The following is a 23,953-nucleotide window of genomic DNA, read 5'->3' as shown; positions in this document are numbered from 1 at the left end:
TGTTGTATGTAATTGTTAAATTGCTTTAACTTCCTTTAGCTTGGAACTGTTCCTCAATCTTTCCTTGATTTTCATGACCTTGACATGCTTTTGTGTATGTGTTTTTTTATAAGTTTATTTATTTTGAGAGAGAGAGAGTGTACGCACGTGAGTGTGGGGGAGGAGCAGAGAGAGAGAGAGAGAGAGAGAGAGAGAGAGAGAGAGAGAATCCCAAGCAGACTCCTCACTGTCAGTGTAGAGCCTGTTTTGGGGTTAGAACTCACAAACCATGAGATTATGACCTGAGCTGAAATCAAGAGTAAGATGCTTAACTGACTGAGCCACCCAGGTGCCCCATAATTGTTTTGTGTTTATTAAAGTATAGTTGACACACAATGTTACACTAGTTTCAGGTGTACAACATAGTGATTCAACAAGTCTATACATTGTGCTACTTGATAAGTTCTTATAGAATGGGCCAGTTATTTTGTAGAATGTCCAGTGTGGGTTTGTCTGAGGTTTCCTCGTGATTAGATTCAGGGTCTTTGCATCTTTTTCAAAAATACCAGTGAAATGGTGCTGAGTACATATTGCTTCTTGTCAAATGGCATATGATTTTGATCTGTCCATTACTGATAGATGTTTATTTTGGTCACTTACTAAAGTGGTTTCTACCAGCCTTCTCTACCGTAGAGTTATTCTCCTCCTTTTGTAATTTAAAGTAGTTTTATAGGGAAGTTCTTTGAAATTGTGTAAATTATCCTGTTTCTCATCAGACTTCTCATTCATTAGTTATATCAGTATAGACTCATGGGTGCCTATTTTTATCCATTACTATTATTATTTATTTTGATGCTCTCATTGTCTCAGATTTTGCCAGTGGGAGCCCCTTCAAGCTTGCTTCTGTGTTCTTCTTTAATGTTTATTTATATATTTTTTTAAGAGGGAGAGAGAGTGTGTGTGTGTGTGTGTGTGTGTGTGCGCGCGTGTGCAAGGGGGAAGGGCAGAGAGAGAGGGGGACAGAGAATCCAGAGCAGGCTCTGTGCTGACAACAGAGAACCCCATGCAGGGCTCAAACCCACAAACTGTGAGATCATGACCTGAACCAAAGTTGGTCGCTTAACTGACTGGGCCATCCAGGCACCCCTGGCTTCTGTGTTCTTTGACATGTCCCCTCGATTCTTTGAGTACTTCCTTAACATTCTGATACATCATGCTGTTTCAGGCTCATCTTGTACTTTCCTTGTTCCAGTCCTGGAATCAGCTATTTCTCCAAGGACATGTGTTTGTTTCTTTGTTTTTTTAAAATTTTTGTTTGTTTATTTATTTAGAAAGAGCACGTGTATGTAAGTATAGAGAGAGGAAGAAAGAGAATCCCAAGCAGGCTTTGCACTGTCAGCACAGAGCCCAATGCAGGGCTCGATCTCCTGAATCATGAGATCATGACCTGAGCCAAAATCAAGAGTCAGATGCTTAACCGACTGAGCCATCCAGGTACCCCAGGACACCTGTCTTTTTTGTTAGTTTATTTTAGGAGCCAAGACATGGGCTCCCTCAGTGGACAGAGCTGGAAATTATGTGTATGAACCTGTGCATGCACACACACATACATCTATATTTATGTCTCTATATGGAAATCCACGAGTTCACACCTATACTGCCAATTCCAATCCAATACTATAGAAATCATTCTAGTTTTCTCACTTTCCATATTTGTAATTTTTCTCCACTAGTGAGAAACCTGGCTCCCATTATGCTTAACATACTTAATTAGTCCCCTCCAATGTAACCAAACTCCCATCCTCGTTACCTTCCCCACACACATATAGATACCCACCTTACCGCTGTAGGGCTCTGACCCTCCTGCCCTGGGCCTTTGCCCCTTACCCTGTTCAGGGTGCTTATCTTGATCTGCTACACCTAACACTGGTGTTTGGTGTTAAGACAGTACTGTTCATCAAGGGATGGGAAGAAGAAGAACTAAAGTCAATATTTTATTTAGAAAATGCATTCTAGTTAGCATAAATTTGACTACAAGTTGAGAAGGCTATAGCATTTTTGTTCTCTTTCCCCTAACAAAGCATATGTTATCAATATTAATCAGTTTGTAAGACCATAGAAATCAGTGGACAAGAAGCCAAATTCATTTTTTAAATTTTAATTAAAAAAATGTTTATTTATTGTGAGAGAGAGTGAGGGAGGGGCAGAGAGAGGAGAGAAAGAACCCCAAGCAGGGTTCAATCCCATGAACCCTGAGTTCACGACCCAAGCCAAAACCAGGAGTAGGATGCTCAACTGACTGATCCACACAGGCACTGTGCCAAATTCATTTCTTAAAGAACATCCAACCTAGATCAATGTAAAACAAAACATCCACCAAAAAAAAAAAAATTCCCCCACATTGTTTTCATCTTTTGTTCAGATGTTTTGGTATATGGACACAGCCTCAGAATCGCTATTAACCACTAATGATTATAATAAGTTCATGAACCTCACATTTTGAAGATGGTGGTTTCTGATGCCTAAGGCCCTTGAATAAAAATTAATTTTATCTTTTAAAACTGAGAAATGCAAATATTTCATCACAATAAGATTTCTGTCATTCAGTTATACCACAAGACTTTGCAAGGCAATGTCTACATTGAACTGATTGTCCTTTGAAACTTCAGAACGGAAACTTCTGCAAGATTGCCCTTGATAACCATTTCAGAGACGAAGCCGTGATGAGGAGTCAGGATATTGCCATCAAAGAGGCTACAACCCCTGGAGACTACAATGTTCCCAGGACAAAAATACCCAAATTTGCCTACAAATCCTTTACAGATATAAACTAACCATTCCCCAAAGTAGCTTTCTCATTCCTACTCTTATTCCAAATTTTCGTTGTCTGAGAAAGGCGAATTTAGCCTTTCTTCTAAATCAAGATATGATATGACTAAACTTTTGTTTAATTCTAAGTCAAAACATTCCCAAACTCCCACTGCATTCCTGAGAAGCCCTAAATGCTGTTGAAGTGCTCTCATGGCCATGTCTCATTCCTTTAGAGAGCCCAGCACTCTATCTGTAGCTTCCCGGAGGCCATGGAAAGGAAACACAGGCTCCGTGACTGCTTTGACCAGGTGGGTCAGATTAGCTTTACAGTTCACTTACGAGGAAGCTAACAAAGCTCCTCTGTGAGTGTTTAAGCACACCTTACAAAACTGCTGATGACCTCATGAGCCAAAGAAAGCAGGTCTCACATTGTGGACTAAGCCTAAATATTAATACTACTTTATATTTATGTAGTGTCTTTTTTCCAAGGAGCTCCAACCTCTTTACAGACATTATGTCATTAATCCTCAAAGCATCACTGTTCGGTACATGGCAAATATTATCCCCCTCCTTTTTCTTTTTCTTTTTTTTTTTTTTTACTGTGATGGAAACTTGCAAGTCAGTGATGGAACCCAGCCCCCTAGTTCTGAGTCTTTGCACTATACCATGAAAAAAACCAGATGAATAATTTTTCAAGCTTATTCATTGCTTCTTGGGTGGGATTTGAAAAGATGTCTGTTTATATGCATTTCAATTTTCAGTGTCTCTAGGTTCTGTGTTCCTCTTTTCCTTTTTCATTTTAAGTTAAGCACTTTCAAGCGTATGTAGTTCATCTTCCACTGTTGGGTTTACAGGAATGCCAGAAATTTGTAGTTGAAATTTGAAATGAAAGACTTTGTTATTGAATATGTAATCTGGCTTATCTGTCAGAGATACTTTATACATTTCATACCCCAAGATTAGTTAGATTTTTAAAAAATCCCTTGACCAGCTCAGGGTACATTTCTTTATAGCAACCACATATTCACCAAAATCAACTAGATACATCCAGTTTGTAATGAGTGATTAACATATACCAGATAGGGGTGCCAAACATTTTTAAATACATGATCTTATTTTACATACGTAATATTCCATGAGAACCTGTTAGATTAAGTCTTGTGTATGTGGAAACACTCTCTTAGTGTAGGGCAAGAAAAAAAAGGCACTAATAGAAATATGGCCTTAGCTGCTTTATCCCCCAGAAAAGAGCTCAATTAATTCTAATTCCCTTAGTGGAAATCCCCAGAATAAATATTTCCACAAAAAGGGAACATGTGGCTAAATTCTAAAAACCACCAGGCATTAGCTCAATACTCACAAACTAAAACACACACACACACACACACACACACACACACACACACACCTTAAAAAATCAGTTCCTGCATACTCAACAATTAATTGCAAAACACAAGGAGAACAAAACACAGTCATATCTAATGACAATAAATATTTCTTGATTTCACGTACACACTTCCTAATCAGGAATATTAGAATCAGGAATTAGGAACAATAGTGGCATAACTTTAAGCACTCACAAAAATCAGTTTCATATCTCATTTTTTAATTCTTTTATATGACCCAACAATCATGTTGTTTTCCAAATTGGTGGTTGTCTATACATCACTGAATTAGACAATAGCTGTGAAGAGAGAGATACTGGGGGAAAATCAGAAAAATTCTTCTAAAATAAAGAGAAACTTTCAATTTTTACTCATTAAATTCGAAATGCCTCAGAGTAAAAGTGCACCAGATGCCCTGCAACAATAATACTATTCCACTCGAAATAATATTCTAAATAAATGTTGTTTAATTTGAAACTGAGCAGCCCTAACCCCTCATGGAAAATCTTTATAGGTTGGAAAATATGTATAGTATGTCATACTTTAGGTATATAATTTAGCCAAATTCTGTAGCATAGCTACACTGCAGTTTATACTCAACAACCTTGGGTTTTTAAGAAAATATATTCATAATATTCTAAATGTTTGTTTTTTCTTGTCATAGGAATGTTAGCTAAAGGGAATACCTTGTAACTCAAGTAAAAGTTTAGTGATGGTTTAGAAAGTTTAGAAAGTGGTAGTCAAAAAACTGATGTTTGCCCTAGCAGGTTGCCATGCATAGTTGTATTGATTGTGCACTGTGTAATTCCAAGGACACCTAAAACATAGACAACAGTGTAAACAGCAACCCCTGGAGGTGAGCAATTTCTGGCATCCTTGATTAGTAAAGCTTTTGAAAATGCTCATGTTTTTTCCTCTGATTCACAACTGAAGACCAGTTTGTGAGCTTCAGTGGGACTTTTGTTATTATTCCTTAACATTTTTGTTCGTGTGCCAAGTTCTTCCTCTCCATATTGGTTCCGAAAGACTTCCCTACTGACTGAGCTGCAGCACACTGGTCTGGCATTCTCCCAGTTCTAGGTTTTCATGAGTCAGGGAAAACGTGTGCAGTTTGAGAAGCTTGTCAGACATGCTCAACCAGCCCTGGGCTAATTTATGAAGTCGTTCCCCCTATTCTTCTTTTCCCTCTACATTCCTACAGTATGCTGCTTATACCTTTATTTAGCCCTTACTTCATCCTACCTGTGTTAGAAGTTGGTTAGAGTTCATCGTTTACACATCTGTGTTCCCCACTACCTTGAAACACTACTGTCCATTCCTGTCATGCCTTCCTATTGCTCCCATCACCACAGCAGCACTTAGCACAGCCCCTTGAATTTCTGCTTTCCTTATTCTCCTCTTTTACCCCTCCACTCTTTGATCCTCTTTCGTTTCCTTTAGTCAGGAGGAAAACTTGTGGTGTCTAGATGAGGAAGATAATTGGAGGCCATAAGAAGAAAGCCCACCTTCATGTGATAGTAGACCAGGAGTGACCTTGTAGATACGTCTATTACTTGGTCACAACCCTCCACTTCCTCATGTACTCTTACTGTCACCAGGACTTGGTCCAGTTTTAGTAAAACAAATGGAAGATAATGACATTGGGAATTTTACAACAGTTGAGTGATTTCAAAATGAAAATAGAACAGTTTCTGGAAGGGTATATAAGAAACTGTTAACAATGGTTGCCGTCTAGGAGGAATTGAGTGGTTCAGGAGTAGTAGGGAGAGTCTCACTATATACCCTTATTTTTACCTTTCAAACTTTCTACTATGTGACTGTATTAGTTATTGAAATAGAGAAACAAAACAAAATACGTGGAAGCAGGAAATTAAATAACTATATGTTAACTAAACTAATACCATTGAAAATTCTGAAAGGATTCAACTATATTAAAAAAAATAAAAGTAGATCAGAAAGAGAGGTATGATTCTTTTTATTTTGTGTTAGAAACTGAAAATGTTTCACCATTTGCTGGAAAAGTAAAATAAAAATTAAGTTTAGGGGGCACCTGGCAGGCTCAGTCGGTAGAGCATGCAACCCTTGATCTCAGGGCCATGAGTTTGAGCCCTACAGTGGGGGCAGAGATTACTTAAAAATTAAAAAAAAAAAATTAAGGTTAGGTGTCTGCCCCTCATATAAAACTTATCCTCCCTGTCAACATCCAGCTACTTCTCTTTTGAGGTATTCTTTTTTCTTTTTCTCTTCAAGTGAACTCAGGGCCAATTTAAAGTGGAAATCTGACTTCTGAGTGAATGTTATCTTTGCCATTCTGCCTCCACCTTGTATGAAAGAGCTTTTGTGGGTAGGGGATAGAGTCCCTAAGTGCTGTCAACTTTATTCTTTCCTTCCTGCCAATGAGATTAGGCAGTTATAAACTGAGATTTGGATATCACACCTATAGAGACCTTCCATTTCAGACAGTCTTCATACCAGAGTGGTCTTTTTCTGTACATTTGATGGGACCTATCTCTACAGTCATTTCTGTACTTTCAACACCTGCTAAAGCACTTTATAAACACTCAGATTCAAGCAAATGACCTACATAGCAAATCTATAAGAAGCAAGGTATCACATTTCCAATTCTGTATCTATTATCTCTTCATCTCTTTTTTGAAGAATCAGCAAACCCATGTCAAATTTAGTACATCTAGTAACACCATCATGTCATTGCCTGTAGGTTTCCTCCTACATGCCACAAACCAAGAAACAACTTCTTCATTTTTATAATTACTTCAAGTATGTGCTTGAGTGTGTTTATATGTGTTGTGTTTTTTTAAAAGCAAACTCTACCCCCAAAGTGGGGCTCAAATTTGTGACCCCAAGTTCAAGAGTCCCATGCCCTGCTGACTGAGCCATCCAGACATCCCTGTTTATGTGTTTTAAATGTCTACCTTTAGCTACCACAGAATTAATAGCTAATTACTCAGACATTTGGAAGTAAGAAAGTAACTGATATTCTTCTATTGAAAAGTATCTAATAAAATTTTAGAATATTTTGTAATTTATAAAGGTAAACCAAATAAACTTGAAGATTTTTTATGTTCTTTTTTAAATTTAATACACTATTGATATATCCAAAATATTATGATTATACCATGTAATATAAAAATTATGAAGGTTATGCTTATATTCTTTATTTTGTTTGTAGTCTATTTTACGTTCCTTTATTACCTTTCTAGTTTACAAACAAAAATAGTTTCATAATGAAACTTTCATCATATTGAAATAAAGGAAAGCAAAAGAGGAAATAATAAGCATGTTGATTATAAACATATCAAGTAATTAAAAAGACATATTTTAACAAAATTAATAAGGAAATTAATATGGAACTTCTTATTTTTAATATAACTTTATATAAGTCACACATGAATACATTCTCATAGATAATTCAAAAACTACTCATAAAGATATTCCATGCCTTTGACTTTGTACTTAAAGTACACACATGCACACACACACACACACATACACACACACACACAGACATAAGATGTGCTGTCCAATATGGTAGCTATTAGCTACATGATTTGAATTGAGATGTGCTGTAAGTGTAAAGTATATACTGGATTGTGATGACAGTATAAAATGAAAAGAATGTAAAATATCCCAATAATTTTTCATTGATTACATATTGAAATGATAGTATTTTCAATATGTTGGATTAAGTAAAAACAATTCAAATTTAATTTCATCGGGGTGCCTGTGTGGCTCAGTTGGTTAAACGTCCAACTTCAGCTCAGGTCATGATCTCATAGCGAGTCCGAGCCCTGCTGCTAACAGCTCAGAGCCTGGAACCTGCTCTAATTCTTGTCTCCCTCTCTCTCTGCCTCTCTTTCTCTCTCTCTGCCTCTCTCTCAAAAAAAATAAATAAATAAACATTAAATAATAATAAAATAAAATTTAATTTCATCTGTTTCTTTTTACTTTTTGTTTTTTTGTTTTCTTTTTACTTTTTAAAATATATCTACTAGAAAATTTAAAGTTATGTATGTGGCTTGTAATAGTTTCTTACATTCTTTTTATTTTTTTTAAGTTTATTTTTTTATAATAATCTCTATACCCAACATGGGGCTCGAACTCAAAACCCTCAGATCAAGAGTTGCATGCTCCTCTTACTGAGCCAGCCCGGTGCCCCCATTCTTTTTCTATTGGACATCACTTTATAAATGTATAGAAATATATGTGTATATATAGTGTATGTACATATACACACATATAAATGTGTATATATTTGATTTGTGGACATTTAAAAAGCATAAATGGGATAATACTGTCTTTTTCTAAAACTTGATTTTTTTCACTTCTTAGAGATTTTTCCTCTTCAGTACATTTAGATTAACCACATTCTTTTTTTTTAACTACTGCGTAGTATTCCTTCGTTGTAAAATGATCTGGTTTATTTTAATTTTCTGCCATTACTGGAACATTTACATTGTTTTTACTTTTCCTTAGGAACATTGTTTCAGGGAATGTCTCTCTGTATGGGCATATTGGAAATGTTTCTCTAGAGTAGTTTCCTAGGGTTCAGAGGATATGTCATCTGAAGTTTTCATAGATCTTTCAGATTGTCATCTTTTTTTAAAAATTCTTTTCAATGTTTATTTATTTTGAGAGACAGAGACAGAGAGAGAGAGAGAGTGCATGTGGGCGGGGGAGGGGCACAGAGAGGGAGACACAGAAACCGAAGCAGGCTCCAGTCTCTGAGCTGTTGGTACAGAGTGCAACATGGAGCTTGAACTCATGGACTGTGAGATCATGACCTGAGCTGATGTCGGATGCTTAACCGACTGAGCCATCCAGGTGCCCCTGTCATCTTTAATTTAAATCATCTTGAATTTAAGAGAAGTGCCACTTTTAAAAATTGTGGAAAAATATATATAACATGAAATTTATTTATCATTTTAACTATTTTATTTTATTTTATTTTATTTTATTTTATTTTATTTTATTTTACTTTAGAGAGTGTGCACATGAATGGGAGAGAGGGGCAGAGGGAGAAAGAGAGAGAATCTTAAGCAGACTCCATGCTCAGCATGGAGCCCGATGTGGGGCTTGATCCCACAGCCCTGGAATCATGACCTGAGCTGAAATCAAGAGTCAGATGCTCAACCAACTGAGCAACCCAGGCTCCCCTTAACTATTTTTAATGTACAGTTGTGTGGCATTAAGTTCTTTCCCATTGTTGTGCAACCATCACCACCGTCAATCTCCAGAACTGTTTTATCTTCCCCAGCTGAAGCTCTATACCTATTAAATAATAACTCTCTATATCTCTCCTTAGCCCTTGGTGACCACATTCTACTTTCTGCCTCTTTAAATTTGACTAGGTACCTCATATAAGTGAAATCATACAATAGTTATCCTTTTGTGACTGGCATATTTATTCACTTAACATCATGTCCTCAAGGTTCATCCTCATTGTCGCATGTGTCAGAATTTTCTTCGATTTTATGACATTAATATTCCATTGCATGTGTATATTACATTTTGTTTTTGTATTCATCCATTGATGGACATTTGGGTTGCTTCTACATTTTGGCTGTTGTGAATTATGCTCCTATTGACATGGGTATACAAATATCTGTTCAAGTTCCTGCTTTCAGTTCTTTTGGGTATACACCTAAAAGTGAAATTGCTGGATCATATATTAATTCTATCTTAAATTTTATGAGAAACTGCCATACTATTTTCCATAGCAGCTATACCATTCTACATTCCCCCCACCAATGCACAAGAGTTCCAATTTCTCCATGTCATCCCTAAAAACTTTACTTTCTGTTTGGTTTTTCAAAAAATAATAGCCATCCTAATGGGTATGAAGTAATATCTCATTGTGGTTTTGATTTGCATTTCTCTAATAATTAGTGATGTTGAAAATCTTTTCATTTGCTTATTGGCTATTTGCATATCTTTTTTGGAGAAATGCTGATTCAAGTCCTTCACCTGGTTTTTAATCAGGTTGTTTGTTGTTGAATTACAGAAGTTCTTTATATATTCCGTACATTAATCTCTTATCAGATATAATGATTTACAAATACGTTCTCTTATTCCACAGGTTGTCTAGTCACTCTCTTGGTAGTATTCTTTGAGGCACAATTTAAATTTGATAAAGCCAATTTATCTATTTTTTCTTCTTTAAATTTTTTTTTTTAAAGTTTATTTATTTTTGAGAGAGAGACAGCGTGAGTTGGGGAGGAGCAGAGAGAGAGAGGGAGACACACAATCCAAAGCAGGCTCCAGGCTGTAAGCTGTCAGCTCAGAGCCCAATGCGGGGCTTGAACTCAAGGAACTGTGAGGTCATGACCTGAGCTTAAGTCAGACGCTTAACCAACTGCGCCACTCAGGCGCTGCTGTTTTTTCTTCTGTTGTCTCTGTTTTGGTGTCTAAAAAATATCTTAAGAGAATTTTGCCAAATATAATGATATGAGCTTCCCTCTATGTTTTCTTCTGTGAGTTTTGTGGTTTTAACTTTTATGTTTAGATCTTCAATCCTCTTTTTTTAGCTTTTCTTTTTTTAAAAAAATTATTTATTATTTTTTGAGTAAACTGTACCTCCACTGTGGAATTTGAACTCACAAACTCGAGACCAAGAGTCACATACTTTACTGATTGAGCCAGCCAGGTGCCCCTCTTCACTCCATTTTGAGTAATTTTTGTATGTGGTGTAAGGATCCAGCTGCATTCTTCTGCATGCAGATATTCAGTTTTCTCAACACCATTTGTTGAAAGACTTTATTTTCCCCATTGAATGCTCTTGACGCCCTTGTTGAAAATCATTTGGTCATATAGGTGAAGATTGATTTCTAGGCTCTCCATTCTATTTCTTGGCTGATATGTCTGTCTTTATGCCAGTACATGTTTTGATTGCTGCAGTTTTGTAATAAGTTTTGAAATCTGAAGTATGAGGCCTCCAACTTTGTTTTTCTTTTTCAAGATTGTTTTGGCATTTTGGGAGCCTTTGAAATTCCATATGAATTTATGAGTGGATTTTCTATTTCCACACACACACACACAAATGTCATTAGGATTTTCACAGAGATTGTACAGAATCTGTAGATGTCTTTGGGTAGTATTGACATCTTAACAGTATTAAATCTTCCAATTTAGAAACATGGGATGTCTTTCCATGGTTTTGTCATTTTGTATCTTGATTGAGAAGGCCTTTCCAGTGCTAAAGTTATAAGCAAATTTTTCTATATTTTCTTCTAATAAGTTTATGGTTTTGCTTTTTCATCAGGCTTCTTAAACTAGCTGGAATTTTTTTTTTCTGATATGAGAACATTTTCCCATTGTGTTGGCATTACTTGAATTGTCTTTCCTTTCCTGCTAATTTGAATGCCACTTTTATCATAAATTAAAGCCCCATACATACATAGGTTTGTTTTTAGACTTCTTATTCAATATCACTGATCCATATGTCTACTTCTAAGTTGTTACCATTATGTCTTAATTATTCTTTGTATTATGTTTTGCTATCTGGAAGGGCAACTCCTTTCCTCCCATAGTTCTTTTTTTAAAGATTTTTCTGTACATTTTCTCTTCTAGGTGACTATTAGAATCAGTTTACTAAGTTCCAACAGACATACTATTGGAATTTTGATTGGGATTACACTAACTTGATAAAATAATCTTGGGAAAATTGCTATTTTTACATTTTGAAGAAATGTCTTTGCATTTTGAAGAAAAATTATTTTTAGTTTCTGTATTTCCATTATCACCATGGTCCCTAGGAAACTTTCTATTTACTTGGATTATATCCAGATTGCCACTGTAAAGAGGTTTGTCTTACAGAACTTTTTGTGAAAGTTGATGAAAATGTTCTTTATCTGTGACGTCTAATATGTGAACTTGAAGTGTGGCTAATACAACTGAGGAAGTGAATTTTAAATTTTATTTAATATTGATTGATTTAAACTTAATTTAAATGGTTACATTTGACTAATGGCTACTGTAACAGTGCGGCTTTAGGATGTATGAATAACTGTGTAATTGAACAGTTATTCTCTAACAGTAGAGGTAGGTAGCAAATCCCCAAATTATGTTTTTGTAATTGTGTTTTTCTGACAGCATAAATGTTTGTAAACAATTTGTCCTTTATGTGGGTCTGGGTTTAATTTCTTTGGGAATTCTTTTGCATTAATATTACGGTTTTATACTCTCTGCAGTGCAATGCCTTACTCAATGTCTTTCACATAGTAGGTATCAATAATTCTTTTGCTACCTACCTCTACCATTAGAGATTAACAGTTAGAGATTAATCTTGAAGGAATTATTCAAAATTTAACAGAAAATAAGTCATAGAAGATTTCCATTTTCTGAAATTCAGGAAATAGTGAAGAGGGAAAAGAATGAGGTATGTTTGGAGAATGTAACTGTATTAGTTTTAGAAGGCTGTAACAAATTACCACAAATTTGGTGGCTTAAAACATTAGAAATCTATTCTTTCACTAGAGGCCAGAAGTCCAAAATCAGTGTCATTGGGCTGACATCAAAGTGTAGGCAGATCCAAATTCCCTCTGGAGACTCTAGAAAATTCTGTTCTTTGCCTCTTCTAGCTTCTGGTGGCTGCTGGCATTCGTTGGCTTATGGCCACATCACTCCAGTCTCTGCTTAGGTGTCATGTTGTCTTCTTTGTCTGTGTTCAAATTTCCCTCTGCTTCTCTCTTATAAGGATACATGTGATTAGGGGGCCTGGGTGGCTCAGTCGGTAGAGTGTCCAGCTTTTGCTCAGGTCATGATTTTGTGGCTTGTGAGTTCGAGCCCCACGTCAGGCTCTGTGCTGACAGCTCAGAGCCTAGAGCCTGCTTTGGATTCTGTGGCTCCCTCTCTCTCTGTCCCTCCCCCGCTCACACCCTGTCTCGCTCTTCTTCAAAAATAAGTACACATTAAAAAAATAAAAGCATAAAAAGGATACATGTGATTATATGCAGGGTCTACCCAGGTAATCCAGGATAACCTCTCCATCTCAAAATCATTAATCATACCTGCAAAGATCCCTGCCCCCCCACATTTTGCCATATAAGGTAACATTCATGGGTTCTAGGGATTAGGACATGGAATATCTTTTGGCAGCTCATTTTTCAGCCAACTACAACAATCCAGTTTGGCTGGAGTAGAGGATGCCTGTGGCAGTAGAAATGCTAACAGCTGTCAGTCACTGAATGACTTGTGCATATGCCTTGCTATATCAGATGCTCTATCTGTGCTATTCCATTTACTCATTACAAGAATTCTGTGTAGGCATTAGATGAGAGAAGAATGTAAGGTGACTATGTTTTCCACCTTTGATGACTGGGAAATGGTGATTAATAGAAATTGAAAAGTCATGAGGAAAAATTGGTTACAAAGGAAAAATAGTGAACTCAGCTTTGGCTGTGTTTAGTTTGAGGTCCTGTTAGGTTATGACCCAAAATAGAAGGATTTGAACCCTACATAGAAATCTCCTGCAATTTCCTACTTTCATTTTCCCCTTTGGGATGAAAACATAAATTATAAGGAGCACTAAATTTGAAATCAGGAGACCTGGGTTCAAGACTTCCACTTACTGTGTGAACTGAACAAGTCATTTTGCTTCTCTGAGCTCAGTTTCCACATCTGTAAAAGAAGAATAAAAACCCCTCCCTGCACTCATACAGTTATCATAAGGAATAAATGAGATCATATTTGTGATGCTTTTAGCACAATATATGGTCTACGGTAAGCATTCAAATGTTTGTAAAAAAAGCAAAAATTTAATATGTTAAACTCACATATTTTAATTTTAAGGTGATATAGCTTAAAACCGTCCAGAACCTAAGCAACAATTAACATTAGTTTTAAATGTCTATCATTGGCTGCCTTTCTCATTGTTCAGACTTTTACCACTTAAGTGTCTTAAGCACCACCCAAAATCAATTCCTTCTCTTTGTAAGTGGATAACCTAAATTCAACTTTGTAAAAATAATTATGGCCATCAAATATGGATAATTCAACTTCCTTCCCCTATATTAAAAAATGTACACATATCTATATCTACTTTTACTTCCTTCCTTCCAGACCTCAAGTAATATCCCATCTTTTTGTTTGTTTGTTTTAAGTAGGCTCCATGCCCAGCATGTAGCCCAATGTGGGGCTTGAACTCATGACCCTGAGATCAAGACCCTGAGATCAAGATCTGAGCTGAGATCAAATGTCTGATGCTTAACCAACTGAGCTACCCAGACAACCCAAGTAATATCCCATCTTTTGTCCATAGTGAATACATCTTTCTGTATGTGCTCTTGATGCAGTTTCCTCCATCCTGAGCTCCAGATCACATCATCAATGGCCTGGTGAACATCTTCATTTGGATGTCTCACTTCCAATTTCAGAATCTTGAAAACAGAGTCAATTATTTCTCCATCCATCCTCCCCACCATGCTCCCACCACTTACCCCCTGAGCTTCCTCTATTTCCTATCTTGGTCAATGCCATTACCAGAAACTTACGTAATTTTTGTCATTTTTTACTCCTTTATTTGCCTTCCCTGTGTTTGTTTCAGTGAATGATTAAGTCATATTAAGGTTTGGGTTCAGGCATTTGTTCTCTCTCCTCAGCCCTCTGCCTTATTAGTCCTCTCCTCTCTAACTTCCTTGTTGCTCTTGTTTTTGCCCAGGTCGGTTCTCTTCTGAAGTAGCCTCATTGCTCCTTGTCTTATTCCTCTCCAGTCTACCATTCACACTACTGCCACAGGAATCTTTCTAAAACAAATCTGCTTTTAGAAACTTTTGATGGCAGTCCATTACAGTACAAAGTCCAAACTTCAGAGAAGGATGTTGTCTGACCCAGCCCACCACACTATCCCCTTTATATTAGTTGCACTGAACTATCCCAGTTCTCCAAAATATTCTGCTTTGTATACCTGGACTTGGGCTCCTTTTGTCTAGAAGAGTCTCCCTGCAAACTCAATTTCTAATGCCATTTGCCTGGTGAATTTCTCTTCATCTTGCACTATTTAGTGCAAGCTCTGCATCCTTTTTGAAGCCTTGCCAAGCTTCCTCAGGAAGAGCTAATAAGATCTTTTTGGAACATCTGCTGTACCCTATACATGACTATCATTTCATCTGTAGCCAGTTTGTTTCCCCCTACCAGACCTACACACATGTACTATGTCTTGAGCAGCTTTGTACTGTTAGTGCTTAGCACATTATATCTGGCACAGAGAAGGTACCCCAAAATGTTTATTGAATAACTGAATTAATCCTAGAGCTCTTAAAGCCATATGATGCTTTAGAAAATATGGAGAAAGGGAGAACTGATATAATAACTTTTGGATATTAATGGAAATATGTGGTTATGACTCTACGGATAATACATATTTACCTCCTAAATAAAGACATCTGTGGCCCAGAACCCTGGTCATATATTTCAGGAAATCAAGAAAGTAAATGAATTCACAAATTCTAGTAAAACATGAGACACTTCCCAACATATAAGAGAGCTCACAGCTCTGCTGGAGTTGGAGGTATATGTTCTCTTTAAGCATTCAGTTTCTTACTGCTCATTCATCAATGTTAACTTGACCTACATTTGAGCTAATAGCATTTATTTTATACTTGTTGTTGATTTACCTTTAATTGTGAAAAAAAAAAAAGGATAAATGTTAAGAGAGAGGAACCAAAACTAACATCACTGCTATAGCTTACTTATAGAGGCACACACCATCTCTGAACCATAAAATTTCTTGATCTGGGAATTTCCAAATCCAAAGATTCCATGCTTAACACTTGATTATAAATCTATACTGGTAAGGACTGGTTTTCTAAAGAGAAAACATTTTGTGAGATCTGACCTGACAAATAATTTTGAAGTAAGCAAAATTCACTGCACTCTCATCTCACCCCAGGCACATAAAGTACTCATGATATTTCCTGGTTTCCTGGGGCTGCCCCCTCCCCCCTTGGCTCCCCACGCAGATCCAGCTCCTAATGCAAAGTAAGTACTGTACCCTGAACTGCTCTTTCTATATTGAAACTTATGTCTGCTTTCCAAGGCCTGTGAGGCCCTGCTTTCAGCAGGCTGCCACTTGGAGACCATTTGATGAGTTAATTTACACTAACATCATATTGAGTAATAATCCCAGGAGTATTTATATTTTTAACAGGAGTGTATTGGATACATAGCATTTAACCCTAAGAGCCAATAAAGGGACATTTCTCACTTTCCCATATACCTTCCATGTGTTTTCATGATTCAATGTCTTTAAATGTACTGAACCTTCTGCCTAGAATGACTTTCTTACCTCACCTCCTCACTGTCTCCAGTCTGGTGAACTCCTACTCATTATTTAAGACTCCACTCAATGTCCCTCTTTTGCTAAGAAGACTTTTCTAAATTTCCCAGGGTAAGTTGGTTACTCCCTCTTGACTTTTATAAAATTTTGTGTATTTGCCGTCTCAATTTTTTTTTTACTTTTTATATACTCTTCAACTGACTTCAAGGTGACTTCTGTCCCCACAAATCCGATGCACCTAGTAATTTCCATGTGGCTAAATTAATTATATATATTTCTGTCTTCATCTTTCTTGACCTCCCAGCAACTGACACTACTTACCACCACCATTGTCTCTTTTATTTTCTCCAGTCTTTCTTAGAACTCTCTTCCCTTGGCTTTCTTTACATGACAGCCTGCTAGTCTTCTTTTATCTCTCTCTTTCTCAATCTCCTTTCTTGGCTTATCTTCCACCTAATCTCTAAATGTTGGAGTTCCTTAAGGCTATGTCCTGGCCCCTTTCCCTTCTCACGCTCAGATCTCTCAATAAACAAACTCTTCCACACCCATGTCATTAATTAGCCTCCATGTGCTGATGACTCTCAAGTTTTCATCCTTATCCTAGACCTCTCTCCTGAGCTCCAGACTTCCATATACCACTGCCTATTCAATGTGTCGACTTGGGGGTTTCACATGTTCTCCAAACTCAGCAAGTTCAAAACTGCCATTGTTCTCTACCTGAAAAAACAGTACCTTCATCCATAAAGTTAGTTAAACCAGAAACTGGGAGTCACTATTGACCTACCTACCTGTTCCTTACTGTCATATCCACTTGGGCATCCTTCTGACTCTATCTTCTAAATATTTCTCTCACTGTTGACTTCTCTTCATCTGGACTGTCACCCAAGTTATCCCCTTACTACTACCACAGTATGATTCATCACCCTGCATCCACTTGATGCCTCAAGTACCTTTCTACACTGCAGGCAGAGTACACTTTGAAGATTCATTCACTTATTTATTCATCGAGAGATATATATTGAGCCCCTACTATGTACAAGTTGTGACCAAGACAGACAGGCATGTCCCTGATCTCCTGGAACTCTATTGAGAGCATATGATTAGGGGACCTAACTTAATTGGAATTAAGGTAGGGAATGTTTCTTTGAGGAAATAATTTTTCATCTGAGATCTAAAGAATGAATATGAACTAACTAGACAAAGAAGTAGAGGGGAAAGAACATTTTAGGCAGGAAGAACATCATATGCAAAGGTCTAGAATCAGGAAGAAGTACGCTTTGAGAAAACTGAGGGCAGAGAGTGAGAGGTCAAGTGGGGAGGTGAGGTTGGTACTGCTGGGCAGAGCCAGGTCCTGGGGGGTAGTGATTATAACTGAGAGATATTCGGGGGTGCCCCCTCAAATGGCCTGCCACAGTGGATGAGTGTGTGAGTTGCAGGTGTGAGCATTCTGAGGAGAGAGGGGATAGCTTTCATCAGGGTCTTATAGCCAGCCTGTGACCCCTCTCCCTCCCTAGAAATGTAAAGAATCACTGGTGGTGTGTGGAAAAAAGCCAAGATATTAACTTTGGTCTATTTCCTAAAAACAGTGAGATGTCCTTGGAAAATAGGAAGCCAAAAAGTAACACAGCTAGATTGTAAAATCCATAGGGCAGGGATTTTTATCTCTTTTGTTCACTGATGTGTCCCAAGCACCTAGAACAGTACCATGCACAGAGCTGGAACTCAATAAATAATTGCTGAATTAATTAATGGATGTCTATTGTGGCTACTGAATGGATTTTTATTATATTGTATTGCATTATATTATAATCGTGCACTTAATGCCTCTTTCTTATAAGACCTGATCCTTGAAAACGTCTGTGTCTTCATCTTTTTATTGCTAGAGATTTTGTCCTAGTGCCCAGCATAGGGCTTGTCTTACATTCATCTTAAAAATGCATTCATTCTTTCAGCCAGTAATTTAAGAGCACCTACCAGATATCAGGAACTGGTAATACAAAGATAACTAAGATACTGTCACTAACCTCAAGGAGTTTATCCTCTGGATGAGCATACTGATACATAGGCCTGATAATGCTATGTAGTAAATGCCACAAAAGGGGTAAGAACAGAATGCAACCATAGAGATATCTCAGAAGGCCAGTAGGCAGAAGAAACTCCAGGGATGACCCTGGGCCTGATGATGAAGGGAGAAGCAGGGCATGGGAGTGGGCATTAAAGGCAAAATCCAGAGCGAAGTGAGTAGGGCCCTTTTGGGGAACTGCAAGTAGCTCTCAGTAAGTCTGGACAAGATGAAGCTGCGGAGGTAGGCAAGGGCCACACAGAGTCTGGACTTTATCCTGAGGACAATGAGAAGTCATTAGTGGATGGATGAGAGCGACTGACATGGTCAGATTTCATATAAGACAAATTAGGCTCCAGAGTGGAGAATGGATTGGAGAAGCAGTAGTAGTGGGAGTTCAAGACTTAGTACTTGGGAAAGATGATGTTGGCCTGGGCTAAAGTAGAGGCACTGGCAGTAGAGAAAAATGGATGGATTTGAGAGCTGTTAAGGAGGTAGGATCAATAGGAATTAGCGGTTAGTTAGATGGTAGTGTGAGAATGATGGAGTATTCATGGATGAGTCTTGGGTTTTCAATGGGACACCCCTAGGGGAATCACAGAGAGTGGGAACAAAGATTTGGAGTTGGCTTTGAGAGGCAGATGATGAATTCCAATTTGGACACATTGCATTTGAGTTTTCTTTGGAACATCCATGTGGAGACTATTAGTAGGCAGTTGATTACACACACGGATCTGGAGTTCAAAAGGAAGATCTAGGCTGAATATATAAATGTGGAGGTCTTTGCTTATAATTGGTGACTGATTCCCAGGAGACATATGCAGAATGTGAAGAATAAGGAGAAAAGATGGCCAAATACAGAACTCTGGGAGAACATTCAAGTAACAAACATTTGTTTTTCAGTAAATGAATAAAGGAATAAATGATAAATTGAATCATTTAGAAGAAAGGACCCTTTCCAGTGCTGTTCAAATACTGTCACCAAGTCAGCTAGCTATCCTATCTGTGCTTAAGGCAAAACCTGTTCTCTGGCTTCTCAAATGGAGAACATGTTACCAAGCCAAAAATGGAAAGTAGGGAAATATCCTATAGCACAAAGCATATCTTCAGGGCTTTTTTCAGACATATATGTAGATACTCTACTCCTGAGGCCCTATTGGTAAGTGTATCATAGTAGCCTCTTGTTAGTCTGTATAAAAGAAACACTTTAAAAGCTAACTGTTTAGGGGCGCCTGGGTGGCTCAGTCGGTTAAGCGTCCGACTTCGACTCAGGTCACGATCTCGTGGTCTGTGAGTTCGAGCCCTGGGCTCTGGGCTGATGGCTTGGAGCCTGGAGCCTGCTTCCGATTCTGTGTCTCCCTCTCTCTCTGCCCCTCCCCCGTTCATGCTCTGTCTCTCTCTGTCTCAAAAATAAATAAACGTTAAAAAAATTTTTAAAGCTAACTGTTTAAATATAATATGATGTGCATTAGACATCATTTGATGATCATCCATTGTTGCTCAGATCACCCAGATAATCTGTCTGGGCTGCCTGATCACTGGCTCTTTGCTTGCCTGGTTGGCTTTGGCATCATATATGCAAACTTAGCCAGTTGAAATACACTCAGAAAAATGTATGAATAAATTGTTGGTTTATATACAGTTCATATAGATTATTCATCTATGTTAGAAAGTGTCCCCTGACCGATCACATACTTGCTTTTGAATGCACTAGTTTTCCATAAACCCATTGAGAGTTCCCAGGCCTCACTGGTTGCCTTGAAATTGTATACATTATTAAAGATGTTTTGATTAACTCACTGCAATAAACATACAGTTCTGAAACTTGTAATAAAACTGGTTTACTTTTGAGTAAAGAAGAAAAAGAAAACAATACTATTAAACCATCAGGCCAACTTGTCATTTGAGGATTTGTATATCCATCTTCCTTTCTTCTCAGTATACCCAGACCTGATAGAAGTGAGGAAATTTTCATTGGAATGGAAAGCATACCCAAGCAACATTTCTAGAAAAGCTGAATTTTACTGAGTGCTTTTTTTTTTTTTTTTTTTTTTTTTTTTTTTACAGCCACACTGTAACAAATTCATCTCCTGGATAAAGAAATTGGTTGTTGTGCTTTATGTTGCTATTTCTTTCCCTTTAGTGCAGACCATTTCATGCTTTTACATATCTAAACAAACCAGTTATTTGATGAGCTGCTCATTTTATTTTTTCAGAATTTTACAATCGATGTCTTAGTTTAAGCCAAAGAGAATTTGTGGTTTCTGAGATCAGAAATTCAAATGCTTTCTAAAACTAAAGAAAAACAGTGATTAAAGTAGCCATTTGTAGACCCAATCTTTGGTTCTAAATGGTACCTAAGTGCTTTCTTGACACTCCTACTATTTTATAGTAGTAACATATCAATAATAACAAAAACTTACATCTATAACAGAAAACAGGATGGTGTTAGAAACCTCTATTAGATATTCTGACAAATCTTGCTTAAAAATATGTTTTATTCCATTTTCCTACCAAAGAAAGAAGAGAGGATATTGAAAAACCTTTCCTCCCATCTAGTGGCTGGAAAATATAAAAACTCTGTGTTTCTTGGAATTACAGGCATTAGGGATTGTTTGCAAGATTATAACACATCCAGTTGTTCTCTCAGTTAAGCAAAAATAAGCTTTAAAATCTTTACTAAATCCGAGCCCAATGGGAAAATATATATCCATGATGATTCACTAATTAACTTCCCTCTAATCAATAATATACACTTCTCTTCCAGCAGAAAGAAGGGTCATGTTCTCCCCAATTGATTAATCTGAACATATGATAGGAAAGATAAGGCTGTATGTTGCTGCTAACTGAAATTGGGACTTCAATTATATTTGCTTCTAAAGTAATCAGTGCCCTAGATCTCTCCTGACCCTTAATTGCTCCTTGTTGGCCCCACACCTTGACAACTCTTCCCTTAAGAGTTGGATGTGCTGAATTCACTGAAGGGAGCCAAGAAACTGTCCCTGAAACTGGCTGCCTCCAGGGGACCTCAGCTCCTGAAACTTGGAATACCAGACTCTGATACTGGCAGCAGGGCCTCTGTGCAGGGCCAAACCAGTCCACAGGAAAGCAGGTTTGGATCCGTTATGCAGCTAGAGGGATTAATGCTTGGTCTACCTGTCTTGTATATGCCTTGTGCAGACGTCAAAATCTCTGCTGAATTGTGCCTCTCTGGTGATTCTCACAGATTCAAAGAATGAATTTTGTGTACAGTCAGCAAAGTTCTCAGAGCTCCAGGAAGAAGAGGAAGGTCAGCGAACCAGTGAAAGTCTTCATCCCTGACAGAAAATGAAAGTTAGATACCTTCACTGCATTTATTCTAAAATAATTTTATTTTACAACAAACATGCATGAAGTGTCTTAATAGGAAAGTAAGTTCCTGTCACCAAAATCTTTTACTAAATTTGTTGCTCAACTTTTTTAATCAATTTACTAAGTGCTAACTTACTGAGTAGAGCATGGGTTCACTTTGCCACAAGAAAACAAAGTTACTGGGGCTGCCTTGGGATAGCATTACTTTAAGGCTGAGTTAGAGACAAGACAGCCTTTATATTTGTAAAAGAACCACAGCAGCTATTTTGAAAAGACATAAGCTGTTGTTCTCAAAGGAAGGAGGGTTTTCTTTGCATAACTAAACTCCCCAGGTATTTAGACTACTGTGAAATGTTGTAACTTGTTGTAACCTGTGTACTGGAACCCTCTATAGCTTTATTAGAATTCCCACAGACTTGCATGGATGTATGTGGTGGTGCTTATGCAGGTGTGATTTTTATGTTAACTTCAATCACGAGATTGATCAGCCAAGTGTTGGACCAAAGTGTACTCTCCCTGTAAAGTTCCTCAAATCTGGCCCGATGCCCTGCTCTGTTGGCCAACCTGAGACAGGCAATAGGTTGCAATGCAGAAGACTGGCTCCCTTCTTAAGGCCCACGTTGAATGCTTCCCAACAAATACTTCAGTTTATCAGTCTATAACCTGCAGACTGTTCATTCCCTCATTCTGAGGGAATTTTGACAGACTTAATGATTAGTATTAGATGAATAATAAGTGACTGAAAGTGTTTTTATTATTTAGTAACATGCAATTTAATAACTTAATTTAAATGGATAGGACTTCAATAAGCTAAATGTTGAATATGTGTGCTTTCCAGTTAAATAAAACCAAAATGCACAGTATTTTTTTTACTTCTCTGTTTTTCTTAGTTTGATGTTTCTTCAAATGTAGTAAGGACATCTGCACCTGGAGCGCTTGTTAAAATACGGAATTACCAGGCCTGTTTCATTTCTACTAAATCAAAATCTTGGAGGGTGGGGCCCTGCAGAGAACTCCCAGGATTCTATTGCACACGTAAGAACCCTGGACCTCTGACCCAGACTAAGAGGAGAATCTCTGGGGCCAGACATGTACTTTAGCCAGCAGAAGGCTGCGGGTTATCATAACAGAGAGGAAAATCTGAGAAAGCCTGTCTGTCCAGCACTACCCTTTGCCAGACTCTCATCCAAGGCCTGCCAGGGAGGAGCATTTTCCCCTCTCCCAGCATGATAAGTATACTCACTAGGCTTACTCTGCCACTGCAGGGAGGAGGGAAAGGTATTGGGTTTATTATATCCTTCATAGGATTGTAGCCTGAGTCACCACAATTTCTTTTAAGAGAATCATATAAAGAGATTAGCTGTCTAGTAGAGGGATTAAGTTTATTTTGTGTCCCTCCAGAGGGTAGATATAAGACCAAATTGGTGAAAACTATGGGAGGTCAATCTTGCTCAGTTTAAGGAGGAACTTTTAACTTTACAGGTTGCCAAAATTTTGAAATGGGCTGCCTTCTGAGGTAGTGAGCATACCTCCATTGTAAGTGAACGCAAGGGAGCTTTACAATGACCCTAGGAGTCCTTGACTCAAAACAAATTAGTTATATGGAGTATTTAGTCAATCTGGATTTCAGGAGAAACCATTTTGTCTAAAAGGGGAATTTGGCTCTCGATCTGTATTTACGATTTTCATTATTTGGCCTAAGATCAAAGTCTAGAATCTGAATCTGTCTAGAAAATTTCTATAGTGATTTTATTGTCTCTGTTAACAACCCTCCTTCCCCAAAGGAATGGTCTTTTATTGAGGCCACTAGGTGGAATGTGTGTGCCCAATGTGTGTGTGTATATGTGCATGTGCACATGTGTGTTTGGCAGCAGAGAGAAGCTTCCGGGCCTATGCCCTTGGCTGAGCACAGGCACACAGGGAAGGAGATCTATTATAAGAGGATCTGAGGTATGACTGGCTGGCTCAGTCGGAAGAGCATGCAACTCTTGATCTCAGCGTTGTGAGTACGAGCCTCATGCTGGGTATAGAGGTTACTTAAAAATAAAATCTTAAAAAAAAAAAAAAAAAGGA

The 23,953-nt window shown here is 37.7% G+C and overlaps 1 protein-coding gene across 5 annotated transcripts in view; it reads left to right on the top strand.

Annotated features, from left to right (window-relative positions):
* Nucleotides 1–22,743, top strand: part of HORMAD2 (HORMA domain containing 2) — a 91,010-nt gene extending 68,267 nt beyond the window's left edge. For all 5 annotated transcript variants that reach the window (XM_078435612.2, XM_078435611.2, XM_060612752.3 and 2 more), the window contains one exon: nt 21,756–22,743. In XM_078435612.2, the coding sequence (XP_078291738.1) occupies nt 21,756–21,860 (105 nt within the window). In that variant the 3' untranslated portion in view covers nt 21,861–22,743. The remainder of the gene's footprint in view (nt 1–21,755) is intronic.
* The last annotated feature ends 1,210 nt before the right edge of the window (nt 22,744–23,953 follow it).

This window comes from Panthera onca, chromosome D3 (genome assembly GCF_046562875.1).
Source record: "Panthera onca isolate mPanOnc1 chromosome D3, mPanOnc1 haplotype 2, whole genome shotgun sequence".
Taxonomy (NCBI): Eukaryota; Metazoa; Chordata; class Mammalia; order Carnivora; family Felidae; genus Panthera; species Panthera onca.
This window is presented reverse-complemented; position numbering and strand designations above follow the sequence as displayed.